Genomic DNA, 17,139 nt, shown 5'->3' on the forward strand with positions numbered 1-17,139 from the left:
AACCAATATTTCCCAAATAATCTAGGCACAATGTTACAGAATCATGCTTGCTTAGAAGACTCATTAAGGCACAAGACAGACTAATGGATTTTAATACAACAAAGTGCAAAAAGTGCCTTGATATGGTTTCAGATTTTATATTGCAACAGAATACTACCATTTGTTGAGTTTGGGGATAACATTAAAGAAAAATATTCCAAATTTTCTAAAAAGGCTATAAAATATTTCTCCATTTTCCTACTACTTATCTGTGTGAGGCCAAATTTTCTTCATATCCTCAACCAAACAACATATCACAAACAGAATGAGTAGAGAAGCAGCCGTGAACTAATAGTTGTCTAGACGTGAAAGAGATTTGGAAAAAGAAAAACCAAGCAAACAAAAAGTCAAATGATGCCACTCTTGTCACTTAATTCAGGGAGAAAATACAGTTATTTTTCACACACAAAAAAATTTATGCTGAGCCGTCAGGGTTTATTGTTTTTGTTTTTGTTTTGTTTTGGGGGGGAAGTAATTAGGTTTATTTCTTTCTTTATTTTTAGAGGAGGTACTGGGGATTAAACCCAGGACCTCATGCACGCTAAGCATGTGCTCTACCACTTGAGCTATCCCCCACACCCTATTATTTTTGTTTTTAATAAATTTAAATGTCTTTAAATTTAATACCTTTAAATGTCCCAGTTTGAATTTCTAATACAATAGAATTAGAAATTTCTAACACAGTAAGTATGACTAGATACTTACTGAATAGATAACCTACATTAGCACTTTTGGGGATCCTCAATAATTTTTAAGAGAGAAAAGGGGTCTTCAGATCAGAAGTTTGAGATGCTGCCCTAATGTATTTTGATCATGGAAGCCGTTCTCTGCGGAACACCTTGAGTGTATCCATAGAACATATAATGGGAAACACAATCTCATGTTGTGCTTATAAAACACCTCTCTGTGCCTCTTCTTCCCAGACCTTCTTCAATAAGTTAATTCACATGCTGCTCAAAGGGTTTCATCTCACACAGTAGTTTTGAGCTTGTGACCCTGGCAGTAAATGCATATATCTCCTCTGGCAAACGTGGTTGGATACCGAGCTCATCTCGTTAAAACAAGCCTTAACCTGCAGAATTATTTCACTGAGCAAATGCTACAGTCATGAGAAACGACGACACAGGTTAGGGTGTCCCAAGAACATAAAAGATAATCATGCCAGCTAGAATCAGAGCCAATCTGGTTTACCATTCAGTTTCCAACAACAAGAGAATCGCTGATTGAGGTGCTTATGTTACAAATTACTCTTATAAAACGGACAGGATGACAGCAACTGATTACTCTAAGTACTGGCAATTTGTGTTTATAAAAACTGTATGCAAGCCAGAAATAACCTAAGAACTGATTCATCTTTCTACCATGGCTTTTTAGAATACAGAATGAGGCCAAATCTCTATTTTCAGCATGACTGGAAGCCCCAGTTCCAGAATTTGGTTATAAATCTCTCCTTCCTGTCAGGTAGCTCAGTGACTGGCCAGAAGCCTGATCTCGGATGGCTGTAAAAGATTTGGGAGAGAGTCGAAAGCGTAAAGTGCTGAACGACTATTCCATGCAGAACTCTCCCCAAGGAAACTCAGTCCTTACATAGAGCTGGCGTGGAGTACAGGCTGTTCAGTCCTCTAATTTTCATCCTGGAATTTGCCCAAATAAGAGCAACAACCGTTAAGTTTACTTACGCAGTTTTTTAAGTGTCTAGTTTATAAAAACATTGCTCAGAGATGACCCGGATCTCATCCTGAGAGCTGAAGACATGCTTCTTGGTCTCTTTTTCTTCTAAGATTTGAAGGTTAATTAGCATATAATTTGCTTCCAGTAAAACTTTCTTTAATGAAAAGTTTTTACAGCCAGAAATGCTTACTGGTTTCAGGTGCCATTCTAGTTTATTTAGCCCTCCCAACAACTCTACGAGATAGAGACTATAATTAGCCCCATTTTACAGATGAGGAAACAAGCTCAGTGTTGCCTGAGGCCACCCAGTTTACAGGTGGCAGACAGGACTGGAATCCTGGAGTGAGTCCCTCTGAAGCTCCAAACTGGAATGCTATCCCGCCTGAGATGCAGGAACAATAACATCAAACGACTTCCAATAAGAAGATACCCAATTCTGTGTGTACAATAGTGGTTTTAATCTCCAGATGAGCCATTATTTCAAAAAGTCTTCCTTACAGTCCAGCGTGTTAGACTCCATACTCTGCCCTCCCGTCACGCCGCCCGGTCCACAGACCATGTGGTATTTACCTGCTGACACTGCTGCCTTCATTCTGGCCTGTACTACATCCTCCCACCCAGGACCTGGAGCAGCAACCACTGAAGGAATGAGTGAAAGAACCAAGGAATGAACAAACAAAAGTGAATCTCCACAAATCTATTTAGTCACCGAGAACTTTCATTTCCAAATGAAGTTCATGCACCCTGGACGGTGTGCAAAAAAAGCCCCAGCGGGATGAGGGGGAAAACATTAGCACTTGTCTACTTACTGGCACCTACCACCAGAATCAGCACTGGCAGCCTCAGAGTCCTGCGTGTCCTGAGTGTGGCAGACAGCCACACAGGCACACCAGACACTCAGGCCTAGCGCTGGCTTCCTCAGGCCCCGGGGTTAGCAGTGAGGCCCCCACCTGCTTGCTCGCTTTCTGTAGTCTGTACCCGATCGCGGTCAACATGGGCCCAATGCAGAAAGAGGCTGTCGAGATTACATTTTCAATTGTATCTAAACTAACCCTCCCTCACAAAACAGCCAAGTGGCTTGAATGAGTTCTGCACAGAACTGCAAAAACACATGCTAACAACAGTACAAGCACAAATAAACATAGAGCTGACAATATTTCTACCGTTTCTCGTATAACATTTTTCTCAGCCATGTCATTAGATATAACAAGAATAAGCTAATCACATCAGACATGAAGTTGACCAAAAAAACCCCCCCAAAACCTGAAAGTTTCAAAGCTTAGATTCATATCCACTATTTTTACCAATGGTCTCTGCCTAAGTGAACATTACACCTTGGGAAACTGGCTAATAATATTCTTATCATAAATGTATTTTTGTTAACAAAATTAAAAATGTAGAGCTCGCTGATATAGGAGTTTTCTACTCAGAGTGCCATCTGCACAGAAGCAGTACCAGTATCTCCTGGCAGCTTGTTAGAAATGCAGTCTCAGGGTTCATCCCAGACCTACTGGATCAGAATTTGCATTTTAACAAGACCCCCAGGGGAGTCCTGGGCACAATTCTGTTTGAGAAGCACTCTTTTAGAACACACACCTTAAATGAGCTGAATCCTACTAGTTCAGCTCTTCGGTATAAGTTTAGAAAGATTTCTCTGTTGAATTTTGGGCCTCCTACATTTTTCATTTTAATATCTGTTATCAAATGTTCTTCAAGACTATAGAGCAACCCTCCCCATAAACCAAAACTCCAGTGACATAATCTATGTTTAGCTGCAGCCTTAGCTTTCTCTTAATTCCAAGATACTTAAACGTTCGGACCCCGTGCAACAAAAGCCATCCAGCCACACCTTCACCCTTTGGATCCCCACCTCCACTTACTTTTGTTTGATCGTCGGCTTTGAACACGTAGCAGATACTCTGCTGATGGGCTGCCTTGTCTTTAATCAGACAAGCAAAATAACTTGGGTCGTGACTGTTATGGATCAGTTTGTGAACGTGCTGAGGCTTACACTCGAAGATGCTGGAGCAGATCAGCGGGTCCCACTGTTGACTCTTCCCCGGCTCAGGCTCACATCTCAGTCCAGAGGGCGAAACAGCAAGGCGGACTTGCTTGGTACCAGGCTCCTTTCTGGAGGACTGCCCGCTGAGCCTCCGCACCTCCGCCACGACCCAAGGCAGCATGGGCATGGTGGTCAGAGAGTGCACCGCCAGGGAGCCCACCAGCTGGAGGCCGAAGTCCACCGAGGCATCAGTAGGAAACAGATGTTTCCTCGCTGTGAACGTTATCGGTTCCATGTTGGGAAACTCGGCCAAACGCTGCCACTGTTTTCTATTCTAGACCAAGCTATCTATTTTACATGCTTCTGATGCAGAATCCTGCAGGGGAAAAACAGAGGCATTAGAATTTAATGAAGTCACCGCAATAGCTACTTTCGAAGAGTTACTATTTCAGAAGAGCTTAAGAGTCTGAAACCCAAATAGAGGAAGAAATGGATATTAGTTCAAATAAGCTGCTCGGCCGAGAGCTTCCTTGAAATTGTACTACATATAAAGCCTGAAAACGCCGTAAGCGTCACACTCACTATGGGTTACAAAGGTCCCACCGGGTGGCTCCTGGTGAACGTTAAGTCTCTTAGAGTCAACAAGGGCAAGCCCCACAGAAACAACAGGCTCCTGCTTGGACAGCTTTATCCCCCCTGCTGTGTTATTTTACATGTATTTCGAGGAATTTTTTTTAAGATGATCAAATTAAGTACTGGTGGCTCCCCCCACCCCCGCCAAAAGTAATCTTGTGAGAAAAAGTATCAGCTGTCTGTCATCATAGTCTACTGAACCAGAGCAGTTTTCAACAACGGACCTTATCACTCCTGATACCACTTTAGACGTAAAAGGCTTTCCCCGTGACGTAGCCAGAGGTTCTGAATCACGAATTCAAATTCCATTAATGTGTTCTTGGCGACTGTTATGTTCCAAACACCATCATAAATACTGCTTTGTTTCACTCATGTATATGAATCATCATCTCAACACCTTGCCTCTCCTCATCGACAGAGGGCGTTGCCAGTACTAGACTCACACTCACCCAGTGGGTAATCCTCCCTTCTCTCTGCTTGACTTTTGACAACCACGTTTGATGTTTCCCATCGCCCTCCTGTTCCATCAATGGCAAAACCTTTCTGCCCAGAGCTGAGTTGGCTACAGGATCTCAGGCCCTAACCTGTACTCACTTGTTCCCTGGAACTTCATTCTCTCGTGTGTTCCCTGAGCGTATATATACACATGCTTCAAGAAGTTCTGTGAAGACAGGGCCTGCATCTTCTTTGTCAGTGTATCCCCAATCCCCAACAGGCCCCATAAATATGATAAAGAGTGAATGAAGTCTCTCCCACCCCTGCAAAAAAAAAAAACAGATATCTTCCCTTGACCTCAAACCTCCCCCGGCCCCAACTCTTCCTTCCCTGCACAACTGCCTTCCAGGTAAAGTCTACACTTGCCGTCTCCACTTCCTCCTGCCCCTCCACAATCTGGATTGTGACTAGAAGCAGTTGCTTCCGTTCAAAGGTCGCCCACATCCTCTGGTTGTGAAATCCAAACGGCGCTTTTTAGTCCTTAGCTGTCTTGTCCCTTCTGATCAGCTTCTCACCATGGACCACACCGTCCTGCTTGAGACTCTCCTGGTTCTCTTCTTACCGCTCTGGTTGCTTCTTTTCAGTTCCTTCTACCCCTGCTTGACTCTGTCCTCTCCCCTCATCCCACCTGCTCCCTTCGGACAATTTCACCCAGTCTCATGGTGTCAGCAACCACCTCTGATACTCCTGCTGCCACTGAGGACAGCTTCCATTTCACTGAGTGCCAGGCACTTTGCACCTGTTATCTCATTTCATCTTCATAACAACCTTCATCTCTAACCTCAGTGCGAGTTAGAGACTATTATTATTATTGCCATTTTTATGACCTAGGAAACTGAGGCCTTGAGAGCGGGAGTTGCTTGTCACAAGTGATTTGAGTTTTCACCTGATTCTCAAACTGCTCTCTTGAATGCTGCACAAGAATGCATCTACCACAAACGCCCTGATGATTCCCACATGTCTGTCTCCTTCCTGAGCTCCAGGTCGGCAGAGACCATTAAATATTTCTATCTGGATCACCTATCCAGATAGCACCTCGGCCTCAATTTAGTCATTTTAAAACTCACTCAGTCTCACCTCCCTCCTTTCCAGAGGTTCTCTGCCTTCCTATGAGCTACATCTCCGTGAACAGTATCACCATTTATTTTATTGGCCAAGTCAAAAGCCAAGGAGTCCTTGCTGTAACTGAATGTTTGGTCTGATCTCCCTTCATTCATATGCTGGAATCCTAATCCCCAGTGTGATGGTATTTGGAGGTGGAGCCTCTTGGAGGTGGTTAGGTAATGAGGGTGGAACTCACACACACAGGATTAATGCTTTCGTCAGAGAGACCCAGAGAGCCCACCTCCCCTCTACCACAAGAGCACACAGGGAAAAGGTGGCGGTCTATGAACATCACAGATGCTGCCTCCTCCAGCATCTGGGTCCTGGGCTTCCCACCCTCCAGAACTGTAAGAAATAAGTTCCGTTGTTCATAAACTACCCAGTCTATTCTGTGATATTCAGCAGCCCGAATGGACTAAGATAGTCACTCTGATGCCTTCCTCATCCTATCACTACTTCTAAACTGCTTTACATCTAAATAGAGCTTATCTTTCCTCAGCTGTTGAAAAAGTGGCCAACCTTCAATCCAGCCTTCACATATTTGCTAGAGTAATTCAACCCACACACAAAATTGATCATGTCACTCCTCTGCTAAAATTCCTTAGTAACAGCCCCTATAAAATCTAAACTCTTGGCAGAGAGTAGGGGTCATAGAGCTCAAAGGTAGAGTGCATGCTTAGCATGCATGAGGCCCTGGGTTCAATCCCCAGTACCTCCATTAAAAAAAAAAAAAACACCTAAAACCTTCTACACAGCATATGTGATCTCTTCCAAATCTGGTCCTGTCTCTCTCACCAACTTCATATCTTTCATGCACCTTTCGGTTCTGGAGATGATAAGTAACTAGGTATTGTTCCCCATGTGAGATGTGAATTCTCATGCCTCTGTGCCATAGTGCATTCTGTTCCTCTCTGCTAGGAACACAGTGCCTGTCACAAACTGTAAAGGGCCTGCAACTATATCCTACTTGCAAGCTAACTAGTTAGTCAGCCACAAGTAAGCCTGGGGGTCAGAGACAAAGGACAATTTATTACTCAGAGCAATAGCAATTTGTGCTGGTTCCCTGACCCTCCGTTCCCACGGGCCAGATGACACCTGTATCCACAGTGGGTTACAGGAGAGGCACCTGAGTTTTAGAAGCCTGAATATTTCATACTGGGGAGTAAGCATGTCCATCCTTCACTCCAGAGAGAGATACTTTCTATCCTCCATGGCTGTTTGCTATCAGAAAAAAAAAGAAATTGAAAAGGTAGTCCAGAGCAAAGGAGTCAGTGCCTCTGCTCAGAAAACGTGTAGAAACATGAAGAACCCAAGGAGACTCTCCCCATGACCCTCACTTTCGCCCTCTAACCTAATCCCAACTCATGCACAAGTCCTAGTTCAAGCAACTATCGCCTCTTTCTTCCAAGGTGATGTAGGGCATCCATCACCACGTCCTCCTTCACTTTGCACCTAATCATCATATTTATTTTAAGAAAGTTTGAATAGGTGTCCCTCAACAAGTCTGTAAGCTTCGTAAACTCAAAAAGTTTAGGGTTTCTAAAAACAGTATTCAAATTCTAAACCTCTTTTGAACTAGAACTGAAGTCTATTTACTCTGTATTTTTCTAGATGTTATACATGCATATGTGCTGAGTAAATTTTTATAATGTAATTTGAATGTAGTTAAGACCTAATTTTTTATTTTAAACGTTCAGAAGTTCAGAAATAAGCCCATACTGTATTTAGAGCACTAATGTATTTCATGAAAGTGTATTCCCTGTCTCTTTTCCTTTAAAGTGTAGCTTCTCTTGATGTTGAAAACAGACTTGAAGTTCATATAACCCCATAAATGATGGGCTCTCTCGCTCCTTTTTTCTCTCTCTCACCTACAGGTGAAAGCGGCATTATGTCTAGCTCAACTTCCACTCCTGTAACTGAATCTCTTTCAAGTTCTAACCGATGACAGATGCTAATCCCAAGACATGTTTAAAGAAGCACTAGAATTATTACAAAGGAAGACCCAAGATCTATCAATTAGTGTAGCTGAAAGCAGTTATTAATTTGGTGGCAACAAGTGTAGCAGAATTACTTTCAGTTTTCTTGTAAGGGAATATATACATAGTGCAAAAAAATTACACAATTTAGCAACAATAAAACATAAGATGCATGAAGCAAAAAAAAAAAAATTAAACAACTTTGTCATTTCGATCATTTGGTAAATAATCAGTGATCAAATTAGTTTTGCCATTTCACTGACAAAACTAACTGAATGTCTCAAGTTTTCACTTTTCAACCAGCTGGGGTACATCTTAGTTTCTCTGTAAAAAGTAGATTGGACTTTAACACTGTTAACAAGGTATCAAATAATAAGTTCTACTTCAGACATAGCCATCATTACTTATAAGCAATTCAGATTCTGCTGATGTAAGATTCATGGTAACTTAGACTAGGTGAGTAACTGTTCACATTACTGTTCAATAAAGATTTCCATGAAACAGAAGAACTATTCACACAATACTAACAAACCATCAGGTTATTTCTTAAGCCGTCTCGATCCACATCATTTGCACAAAACCTGTGACCATCTTTAAGCCCCAGGTAGAACTACCTACCTCATACCTCAGTATGAAATACTATGATCTGTTATTCCACTGGGCTTCTGGTCGTGTTCTCAACAGCAGACTCATTTGTGCCCAAGTCCTACCCCTTACAGAGACTGTCTGTATTCTACACAGCTCCTACCTACCACAGCCCACAAACATGGTAGGGCCCAAAACACAAAGGTACCTTTTTTTTTTTTTTCTAGAACAGTTCCAATAATCTTGTCAGTGAGACCTGCTATGCTCTATAACTCTTGAAGCATCACCTACAATCACAAAATTTTAAAGCTAGAAAGGTCCTTTCTAGCCACTCAGAAATTTCCCTCATACATGAAATGAGGAAAGTGGAGAAATTAAATGGCTTGTCCAAGTTTGGTGACAGAATTAGGACAGTCCAAGCCCCTGACTCCCATCCAAGTGCTGCAAAGAATTTCAGTCTTCTTATGAAAACACTTTTGACTGCGAAGTTGAGAAACCAAGTTACTTCTCCAAATCTCAAGTTTATTCTTATAAGAGAATGGAACAAGATCATCCCCAAGCTTTCGTCTGTCTCTAAAATCTGGAGAATCTCATTTTCATAATGTATAACACCAAATGTCCCTGACATTGTGTGGGGATAGAAAGCTGCTCTTGCCTTCCCTTCAAGAACATAAACGTGGGAGAGGTACATGAAGAAAGGATGGGATTTATCAATCAGGAAGCAAGAGAGGTGATGGTGGGAGTTAGTTGGCCGCCCCTGGAAACTTCTCTCTTCCCAGCCCCCCTCCACTCCCTCCCAGCAAACCACAGGCAGGAGGATGGGGACTTTCCAGTAGCTAACAACACTGCAGCCCCAGCAGATTCAGCCCTCACTCCTCAGAAAGCTTCTGGGAGGGGAGAAGGGAGAGAGAGAAGGATGAAGGCAGGGCTGTTGGAAGCTTCTGGCTCCAGGCCAGGTTGGGAACCAGTCAATACTGATTAGCTGTCAGGTACCTGCAGAATGGGCAGGGAATCCCTGGGTGGCCACTTACTTCCTCTTGAGAATCAATGGCTTAATTTTCCTGTTCTTTACCCCAGATAGAATAGGCATGCAGCTGAACAGGATTATTCGGCCACCAGAATACTCTGATCTCGTGCAATGAGCTCATTGGCTGGGCTCAAATATTTGTCCACTTCCTGCATGGAGAGTCCCACCCCATCAGAGCAAGGTGCTGCTCACCCAGGAATCACCCACAGGTCCCAAAGATCTTTAGAGCAGTTGGCTGTTTCACCATCACATGGAGCTCCTGGAGCCAGTGGTCCTGGCCTTTTCATCATCAAGGATGTTCCAGTACCAGGGTGTGCCTCTCTAATTTGGCACATAAAGTAATGATGTTTTGAATGATTTCCTTCCTTTATAAATCAGAGCTCATTCAAGCCTAGTCCTCTACAATGCCACCATCACTTCGTGTACTCTCTTCTACTGCACTGCATGGGATAAAAGGGGTGGGGGCGGGAGGTCCTCCAGGGACTATGTATTACCATACCTGAATAAGGACTATTATGGACTGTAATTATCCTTATCAGCTCCAATTTAAAGATGAGAGATGAGAAGGAGGTTGCTGGCACAGAGAAGGGAGGTCATTTGCCCAAGGTCATATAGCAGAGTGGCAGAACCGGGATTTGAGCCCAGGTCCTTCCACTCCATTGTTCGTGTCTGCTCTTAGCCACTCTGCCAGAGGAATACCTATTGACCAGCTACCTCTTCTTGGACATTACACATATGATCTTCTGTGATCTTACAACTCTGACAAGAGTTTTTAAATCATCCCCATTTTACAGAAGGTCCTCTTGCCAGTAAATGGTGAAGGCAGGATCTGAATCCAGACCTGCCTTGTGCCCAAATTTCTCTTCTTTGCAATATAACAATCTCTCTAGATGGGAGTAACTCTAAAATATCTTTCTAGTGGATTAGCTGGGTTGTTTTTCAACCTAGATTTTGTGTCAGTAATCTAAATCTAGTGTCAAAGTTTTACGGTAACAGTGTAGAACAAATAAATATAATAACAGTAATAAGTAATATATCTTGAGTGCTCACTATGTGCCAAGCACTGTTCTAAGCACTTTACAGGTATAAATTAATTAAGTTTGACAACAATCCCATAAGTGATTACCCTCTTTGTAAGTTTAGATTCACTGATCACATATAATGTGTTGTTAAATGGGTACATTCTTTTTTTTTAAGAGAAAAAAATAGCTGCTGCTTGTCTCACAGGAAATAGGTACATTTAAAATTAAGAACATCTTTGTTGGTGTTAAAACATATTTCCTGTATTCTGCACAGCTTCACTGAAACCAAAGTGTTAAGAATATTTCATATGCCCCAAATGTGACAAATCTTTCTCCAAACATCTGAAACCTGAAAAGGGACACATTGCCCTTAAATCTAAGAACTCACCAAATGGAAATCTTGTCTTGAAAATGTCAAAAAAAAAAAAACAAAACCCTTGAAGATGGAAAACTTCATGTCTTTTGTGAGGAAGCTGGTTTCAAAATGTTTTTATTGGAATGTGGGGTTGGAAGGGAAGAGGTGAAGATAAAAGTCGGCAAAGGCATTTATAATTTGCACTGCAAACCTAAATCCTGTGCCATCACCAGAGGGCTACAGACCCAACACACCTTGGCTTCTGTGTTTAATGAATGGATTCTGCTTCCCCAAGTTTTAATGACCAGGGAAAGAAAAGGATACGCGTCAAGTATGGGGATGAATGTGGCTATTAAGTCTGAGAAAGGCAGCACAGTGGACAGGAAAAAGGGCAAAGCAAACTATGCCAAGGCACCCACACATAAGCATACATACTTAAGTCCTCAAATGGACTGACATACAGGCTAGATCCTCTGGGGAATCTGAAGAGGGAAGACCTGGGACCCTCAGGCAAATGCTGTGAAAAGAGTTAAAGGGGCCTGAGGGAGCTGACATTTTGTGAGATAAAATTAAAAGCACAAAGACAGAATCCACAGGCAGGCATCCTTACTCTGGGTGCTGTGATTAGAGATGCTAGGGGACAGGTAAGCGCCATGCTGCTTAGTGCAACCCGTAGTACTTCCTAGAAGTTCCTAGAAGATCTGGGTCTGAAAGGAGTGGCCTACCCACACGTGGCTATGCACGGGGTACATCTAATTGCTACTGCAGCCTTTCTGGTGAAGGTCGCCTCCTAGAGAAGTGGGACACAGGTATTGCCAACAGCTGAATAATAAGGGAGGAGGGGCAAACTGAATTATTTCTTCAGAATCGCCCTTTGCTTCCTCAAACCATCTGGTACTATGACAAACCAGGTCGTATGGGTAAAAGGTCAACGCTGACATACCATCAGTGAAAGGGGAAATCTCCAAAGATAATGGTAGTCTAAGAAGAGACTTTCATTTGCAAAACCTTACTTTGATGTTAACAATTACAACTACAGTGAATTTCCCCGTTTTACTGGTTTGCAAGTGGCTGGACATATCCACATGAAGGCATTTATTTTAATTGTCACTTGATGATTTCATTTACTGCTTTGAGCCACACTTAGTCCCTTTTCCATCTCCTTGCACTCAATTGATAGTCTCAGGATGCTCCCCTGTGTTCACTGCAGAAATTGGCCCCTAAACATTTCACACGGCGCCCTTTAATCCACAGCTCTGCTCACTACCCTGTTGTTCATGCTTTGTCAATGAGTACTTAACAGAGAAGTCTGGAGAGCAAGCACTTTTTAAGGTCTTATTTCCCTGTAACTTGGTAGGAAGAAAAAGAAACAGGCAGATTCAAGACTGCAATAGCTTTCCATTTCAAACAGTTGGAAAAACATTTGTTTACAAAAGCAGTCAATCCTATTTTACACAAATTTTTTCATGCAATGTCCTTATTCCTTTAGACAGTCTTCAAGGTTCCTAGGAAGGAGCTCATAATGAGGCAAGCCTCCTCCCCAAGCAAGTGAAGCCATCTCAACTCTAGCAAAAGGTGCAGAACTCACCTGCTTCAGGGTCCCCTAAGCCAAGATGGTAACAGAACTGAAGTCTTTAGAAACACCAAGGGCCATTCTGCAGGGCGGATTCTCAGCCTCTTGGAACAGCTCTGGGTTTATTCTTCCTCTCAACCCCTCCCAACCCCAGCAGGCGCCCTACGCACATCAGAACACAGAGGGGGCCAGGCTTCCACTCCCACCAATCCTATCTGGAACCTGGGGAAGAGAATGAATTTCTGCCTTCCCAAAGAAAGCATTTTTATCAAGGCCTCTGCAGTTCAAAGCAAGTACAGAGCAAAAAGTTTAGAAGTTTGGACTTGTAGAGATAGCTGAGTTTTTTGGATGTGGCCCATTTAAACCAGGTCATTTTAAAATGTTCTTTCAAAGTCTGATTATAAAATAACTGAAATCATCCAATCATCTAAAAGGAAGAAGGAGAGATCCATGAAGTGATGCCCACCCATTAATGTAGGACACTCTGAAAATTAAACTTCGGTGGTTGGAACAATCATCACTTTCAATTTCTTCTCCTTTTTAAGTAACTCCCAGAGAATAATCTATTTTAAATGAAATCACAACAGGTAAAGCCGCCTCTATGTGGATTTCAAAGAAAATGAAACTGTTTTAAAAATCCACACACACAACAATGTGCGGCCAAGTTTGAAGGGTCTCATAATCACAGAGCGATCAGGAAGCTGCTAGAAACAATTAAGCAGGGTTTCAAAATGACTGGTACAGGATGTGCCCATAGAAAGAAATGTTGCGCGCACTGGTGGAGCTGACAAAATTGCTACTGCAAAGTACCCTGAACTTTTAAAGGGTGGCTTGGGGTCACTCTAATCGCCCTCCCTTGATCTGGTCGCCTTGCAAACACACTAGCCCTAGAGATATTTGGCGGGAGGGGGGAGGGGTGATGCGAGGACTGCGAGCAGGAGTGGAGGGCGGGGCAGAGGGAGGGCGCCCACCGGAGTGCCTGGGTCGTTCTGAACTTGAAGGTTTCGCTTTCGTCCAAGTAGGAGACAACGAGATGACAATGAACTTCCTCCCCCGCGAGCCCCGTGCAAGTCAAGGACAGCAGGGAAGCCCCAGGACCGCCCGATTCCCGCTTCTCCCCGGGCAGGGGAGCGCAAGGGCCTTCTGGGGGTGGGGGGCAGCCAGGATGCCCTGGGAGGAGGCGGTGGGGTGGCGTGGGCGAGGCCCCAGAAAGCGCCTACCTGTATCGCGGCGCGCTCAGAGTGCGGGGCCCGGCCGGGGCGCGCAGGTGCTCGGGGGCAGCCCGGGGAAGGCCTGGGCGGGCGGGGCCCGCATCGTGCCGGGCCGGCTGCGCTTTTCCCGCCGCGGGGAGCCGAGAGGGCTCCCGCCTCTCCTCCACCCAGCCGAGGACACGGCGGATCCCGCGGCGGCGGCGGCAGCAACAGGCACCAGGGCGCGGGGACGGCGGCGGCGGTAGCGGCGGCGGCGGAGGAGGAGGTGTCTGCGCGCGGCTCGCGTTTCCTCCTCCCCGGCAGGGCGAGCGCTGGGGAGGCGAGGGGAGGGCAGAACCCTGGATCTCCCAACTCGGTCCCCAGGGACTTAAGAAGGGGACACGATGCCCCCTCCCTCCCCACTGCGCCGTGTGACTCTGCTCCAGCTGCATGGCTGGGACAGGCGAGTCACACGCGGGCAACAGCTGCTGCAGTGCGGGTCCGCCGCGGCCTCCCTCCCCTCCCTGCCTCTCCCCTTCCCGGCGGTCCATCCTCAGCCCGCCTCTGGGCCTCCAGCCCCGACCCGGGAGAGGGTGTCCGGGACGCCGCCCCACCCAGCCCCAGCGCAGGGTCCTGGCCCGCCGAACCCCTGGGGCCCCGAGGCCCCGCGCGTGATTAAGGCCCTCACGGGGTGATGTGCGGTCGCACACCCTGTCCCCGGTGGCCTATTTATAGCAGGTGGCACTGCCCGCCGCGCTTTCGGCCTGCGGGGCTCTCAGCAGGTGGCACAGCCAGACCGCTCTTCGCTCCCTCGCGGTAGCCTCGCCTCATCTTCACTCTAGCCTTCTCTCTCCGAAATGGACAGAGTGAAAACTGCACGGAACACAGGAAGGCGACCAAGCCACCTGGCTCTCCCCCGCATCACCTCTTCTTCCTGTCCTAGGGTTGGATAATGGCAGGGAGTGAATTGAGGCACGGACATCTTATGGGGCGCTGGTAGGCAAGATTGGAAAAGCAGAGACTCGGGGAGCAGCGAAGGCTGAAGTGTCTTCCCCTACTAACCAGCAGTAAACCCCATTTCTGAACAACTGCCGGAGTGACGCAGGGGCTAGTTTGGGCGCTTTTTCCGTCCCTTCTGGTCCAGGGCGCGCGCACCCACCCCCCACCCCGACCTCCGGAGGTAGGGAGGGGGAAATTTGAGGAAAGTCGGGGGGCTTAGCACCATCTCCAGACACGGATGAGCAGGGAGGGGAGAGCAGGAAGACGGAGATGGACTGGGGAGCTGGGGGGAGGGGGGCGGCGGGGGGACGGCAGCAGAAGGGGACAGCATCTTTCAGTATTTTTTACTTAGTTTATCTGGAGGCTGACTTTAGGGAAGTGGCTGAGTTTGAGGGTTGGACGTGAACCCAAATCCCAATTCCACCACTGAATTGGCTTAGGCAAGCTACTGGACCTCTGGTCTTCATTCTTTTACCTATAAGATGGGACCAATACATGCTGTATAGGACCATTGTGAGGATACAGTGGAAAAGTGCTTAGCACAGTGGCACATCTATGGACCTTAACTAGTGGCAGCAGCTATTGTTACCGTGGCTCAGGAGGCAAATAGAGGCTCAAGGTTCTCCCCTCCCTCCTCTCCCCTGCCTCCCCCTCCTCCCACCCCTCCCTGAAGGAACAGTGCGTTCCTAGAAGCTGAGGAGGCTCTTGGAGACTGTTAAGAGTGGGAATGCCTGGTTCTATTCCTCTGAATGCTCACATCCAGGGGAGTTATATTTAAGTGGGACAGAAAAGTTTTATCCACAGCTTGATTTAAAACTCATAATATTGATAGCTCTTATTCATTGAAAGGCTAGTCTCTTTGAGGCATTTGTGGTAGGTACTTTACATATTGTCTCTAATCCTCACAAAAACTGCAGAGCAGAGGTAATTAAATCCACTTGACTAATGAGGAAACAAAGAGGTTAGTGCCTCTTGGAGGCCACAGAGCTAGTAGGTTCTGGGACCTCCCAGATCCGAAGCCCCTGACAATGCACTTGCTCTCTGGGTACCGTGTCGCTGTCTTGTAGCACTCAGCTCATTCTTTGTTACAGCACAGTTTTGTGTGTACTTAGCCTCAAGTCTTTTTTAAAACGAGATGAGGAATATATACAGATGGAAATACTCTAATGATGAGAATGCTTACTGGGTTATGGAAATTACTCTTCATGAGATTATAAGACCAGGTAAACCAGTTAAGCCATACTGTTACCGCTTGGCTCACACCATAATTATTCCACATCTTCGTCTCCAACTCACTCATGCGTTCTCAACCCTTCTCTGCAGCAGCCTGCTGAACACACTTACCTCCAGGGTGCGAGGATGGCAAGACGGGCATACTGCCATCCATTTCAGTGACACTCGTAAACTGCCTCTCATCCACGACCTGCCGGAGGGCAGCTGAAACCTAACAACCTTGGTCAAGGCAGGACGCTGTACATAGAACATCCTAGCCAGAACTTCCTCCCTTTGCTTTTCCTCATTAGCCTTCTCCGCTCGCCACTCCACCCACACCCCAGTCCCAGAGTGCAGGAACTCTTAGGCACAGGCAGGCAGCCAGGTGGGTGCTAATCAGATCACAAAGGTAGGAAGTAGGAGGACTGAGGGGCAGAGGCAAGTCTAGACTCCATGTCTCTAGGCTCCATGTTCCTTCCTTCCACCCCACTGCTGGAATCTAGCAAGTTGCAGCTCAGAGAGTTAGCAGCAAATGACCATTTGCCCTGACCTCTAGCCTGACCTAAGTAAGAGCCATGACCTTTTCAGAAGCGGTAATTTCTTCCCCACCCCCCTTTTTTAAATTAAAGTGATAGTTGATTTACAATGTTGTATTAGTTTCTGGTGTACAGCATATATATATATATATATATATATATATATACACACACACACACACACATACATATATATATATACATACATATATATATGTATTCTTTTTCATTACAAGTTACTACAAGCCATTGAATATAGTTCCATGTGCTGTACAGTAGGACCTTTTTGTTTATCTATTCTGTACATAGTAGTTTGTATCTGCCAATACCAAACTCCCAATTTATCCCTGCCCCCCTCCCTCCCTGGTAACCATAAGTTTGTTTTCTATGTCTATGAGTCTCTTTCTGTTTTGTAAATAAGTTCATTTGTGTCATTTTTTTAGATTCCATGTATAAGTGATATATGTATTTGTCTTTGTCTGACTGACTTACTAGTATGACAGGCTCTAGGTGCACTCATGTTTCTGCCAGTGACATTATTTAATTCTTTTTTATGGCTGAGTAGTATTCCATTGTATATATGCACCACATTTTCTTTATCCAGTCATCTGTCAATGGACATCTAGGTTGCTACCATGTCTTGGCTATTGTAAAAAAGTGGAGAAGCAGTGATTTCTGCATCACTTTACCAGTTCCCAGGGGCAGTTAGTGCCCTAACAA

General features: G+C 45.2%; 1 protein-coding gene across 4 annotated transcripts in view; it reads right to left on the reverse strand.

Moving 5' to 3' along the window:
- Positions 1–13,932, reverse strand: part of TBC1D1 (TBC1 domain family member 1) — a 192,375-nt gene extending 178,443 nt beyond the window's left edge. For 2 of the 4 annotated variants that reach the window (XM_031436029.2, XM_031436020.2), the window contains exons 1-2: positions 13,703–13,932; positions 3,591–4,088 (exon numbers count right to left, since the gene is read on the reverse strand). In XM_031436029.2, the coding sequence (XP_031291889.1) occupies positions 3,591–4,007 (417 nt within the window). In that variant the 5' untranslated portion in view covers positions 4,008–4,088; positions 13,703–13,932. The remainder of the gene's footprint in view (positions 1–3,590; positions 4,089–13,702) is intronic. The other 2 variants (XM_031436072.2, XM_031436068.2) reach the window with 1 other exon arrangement.
- Between the last annotated feature and the right edge of the window lie 3,207 nt (positions 13,933–17,139).

This window comes from Camelus dromedarius, chromosome 1 (assembly GCF_036321535.1).
Source record: "Camelus dromedarius isolate mCamDro1 chromosome 1, mCamDro1.pat, whole genome shotgun sequence".
Classification (NCBI taxonomy): Eukaryota; Metazoa; Chordata; class Mammalia; order Artiodactyla; family Camelidae; genus Camelus; species Camelus dromedarius.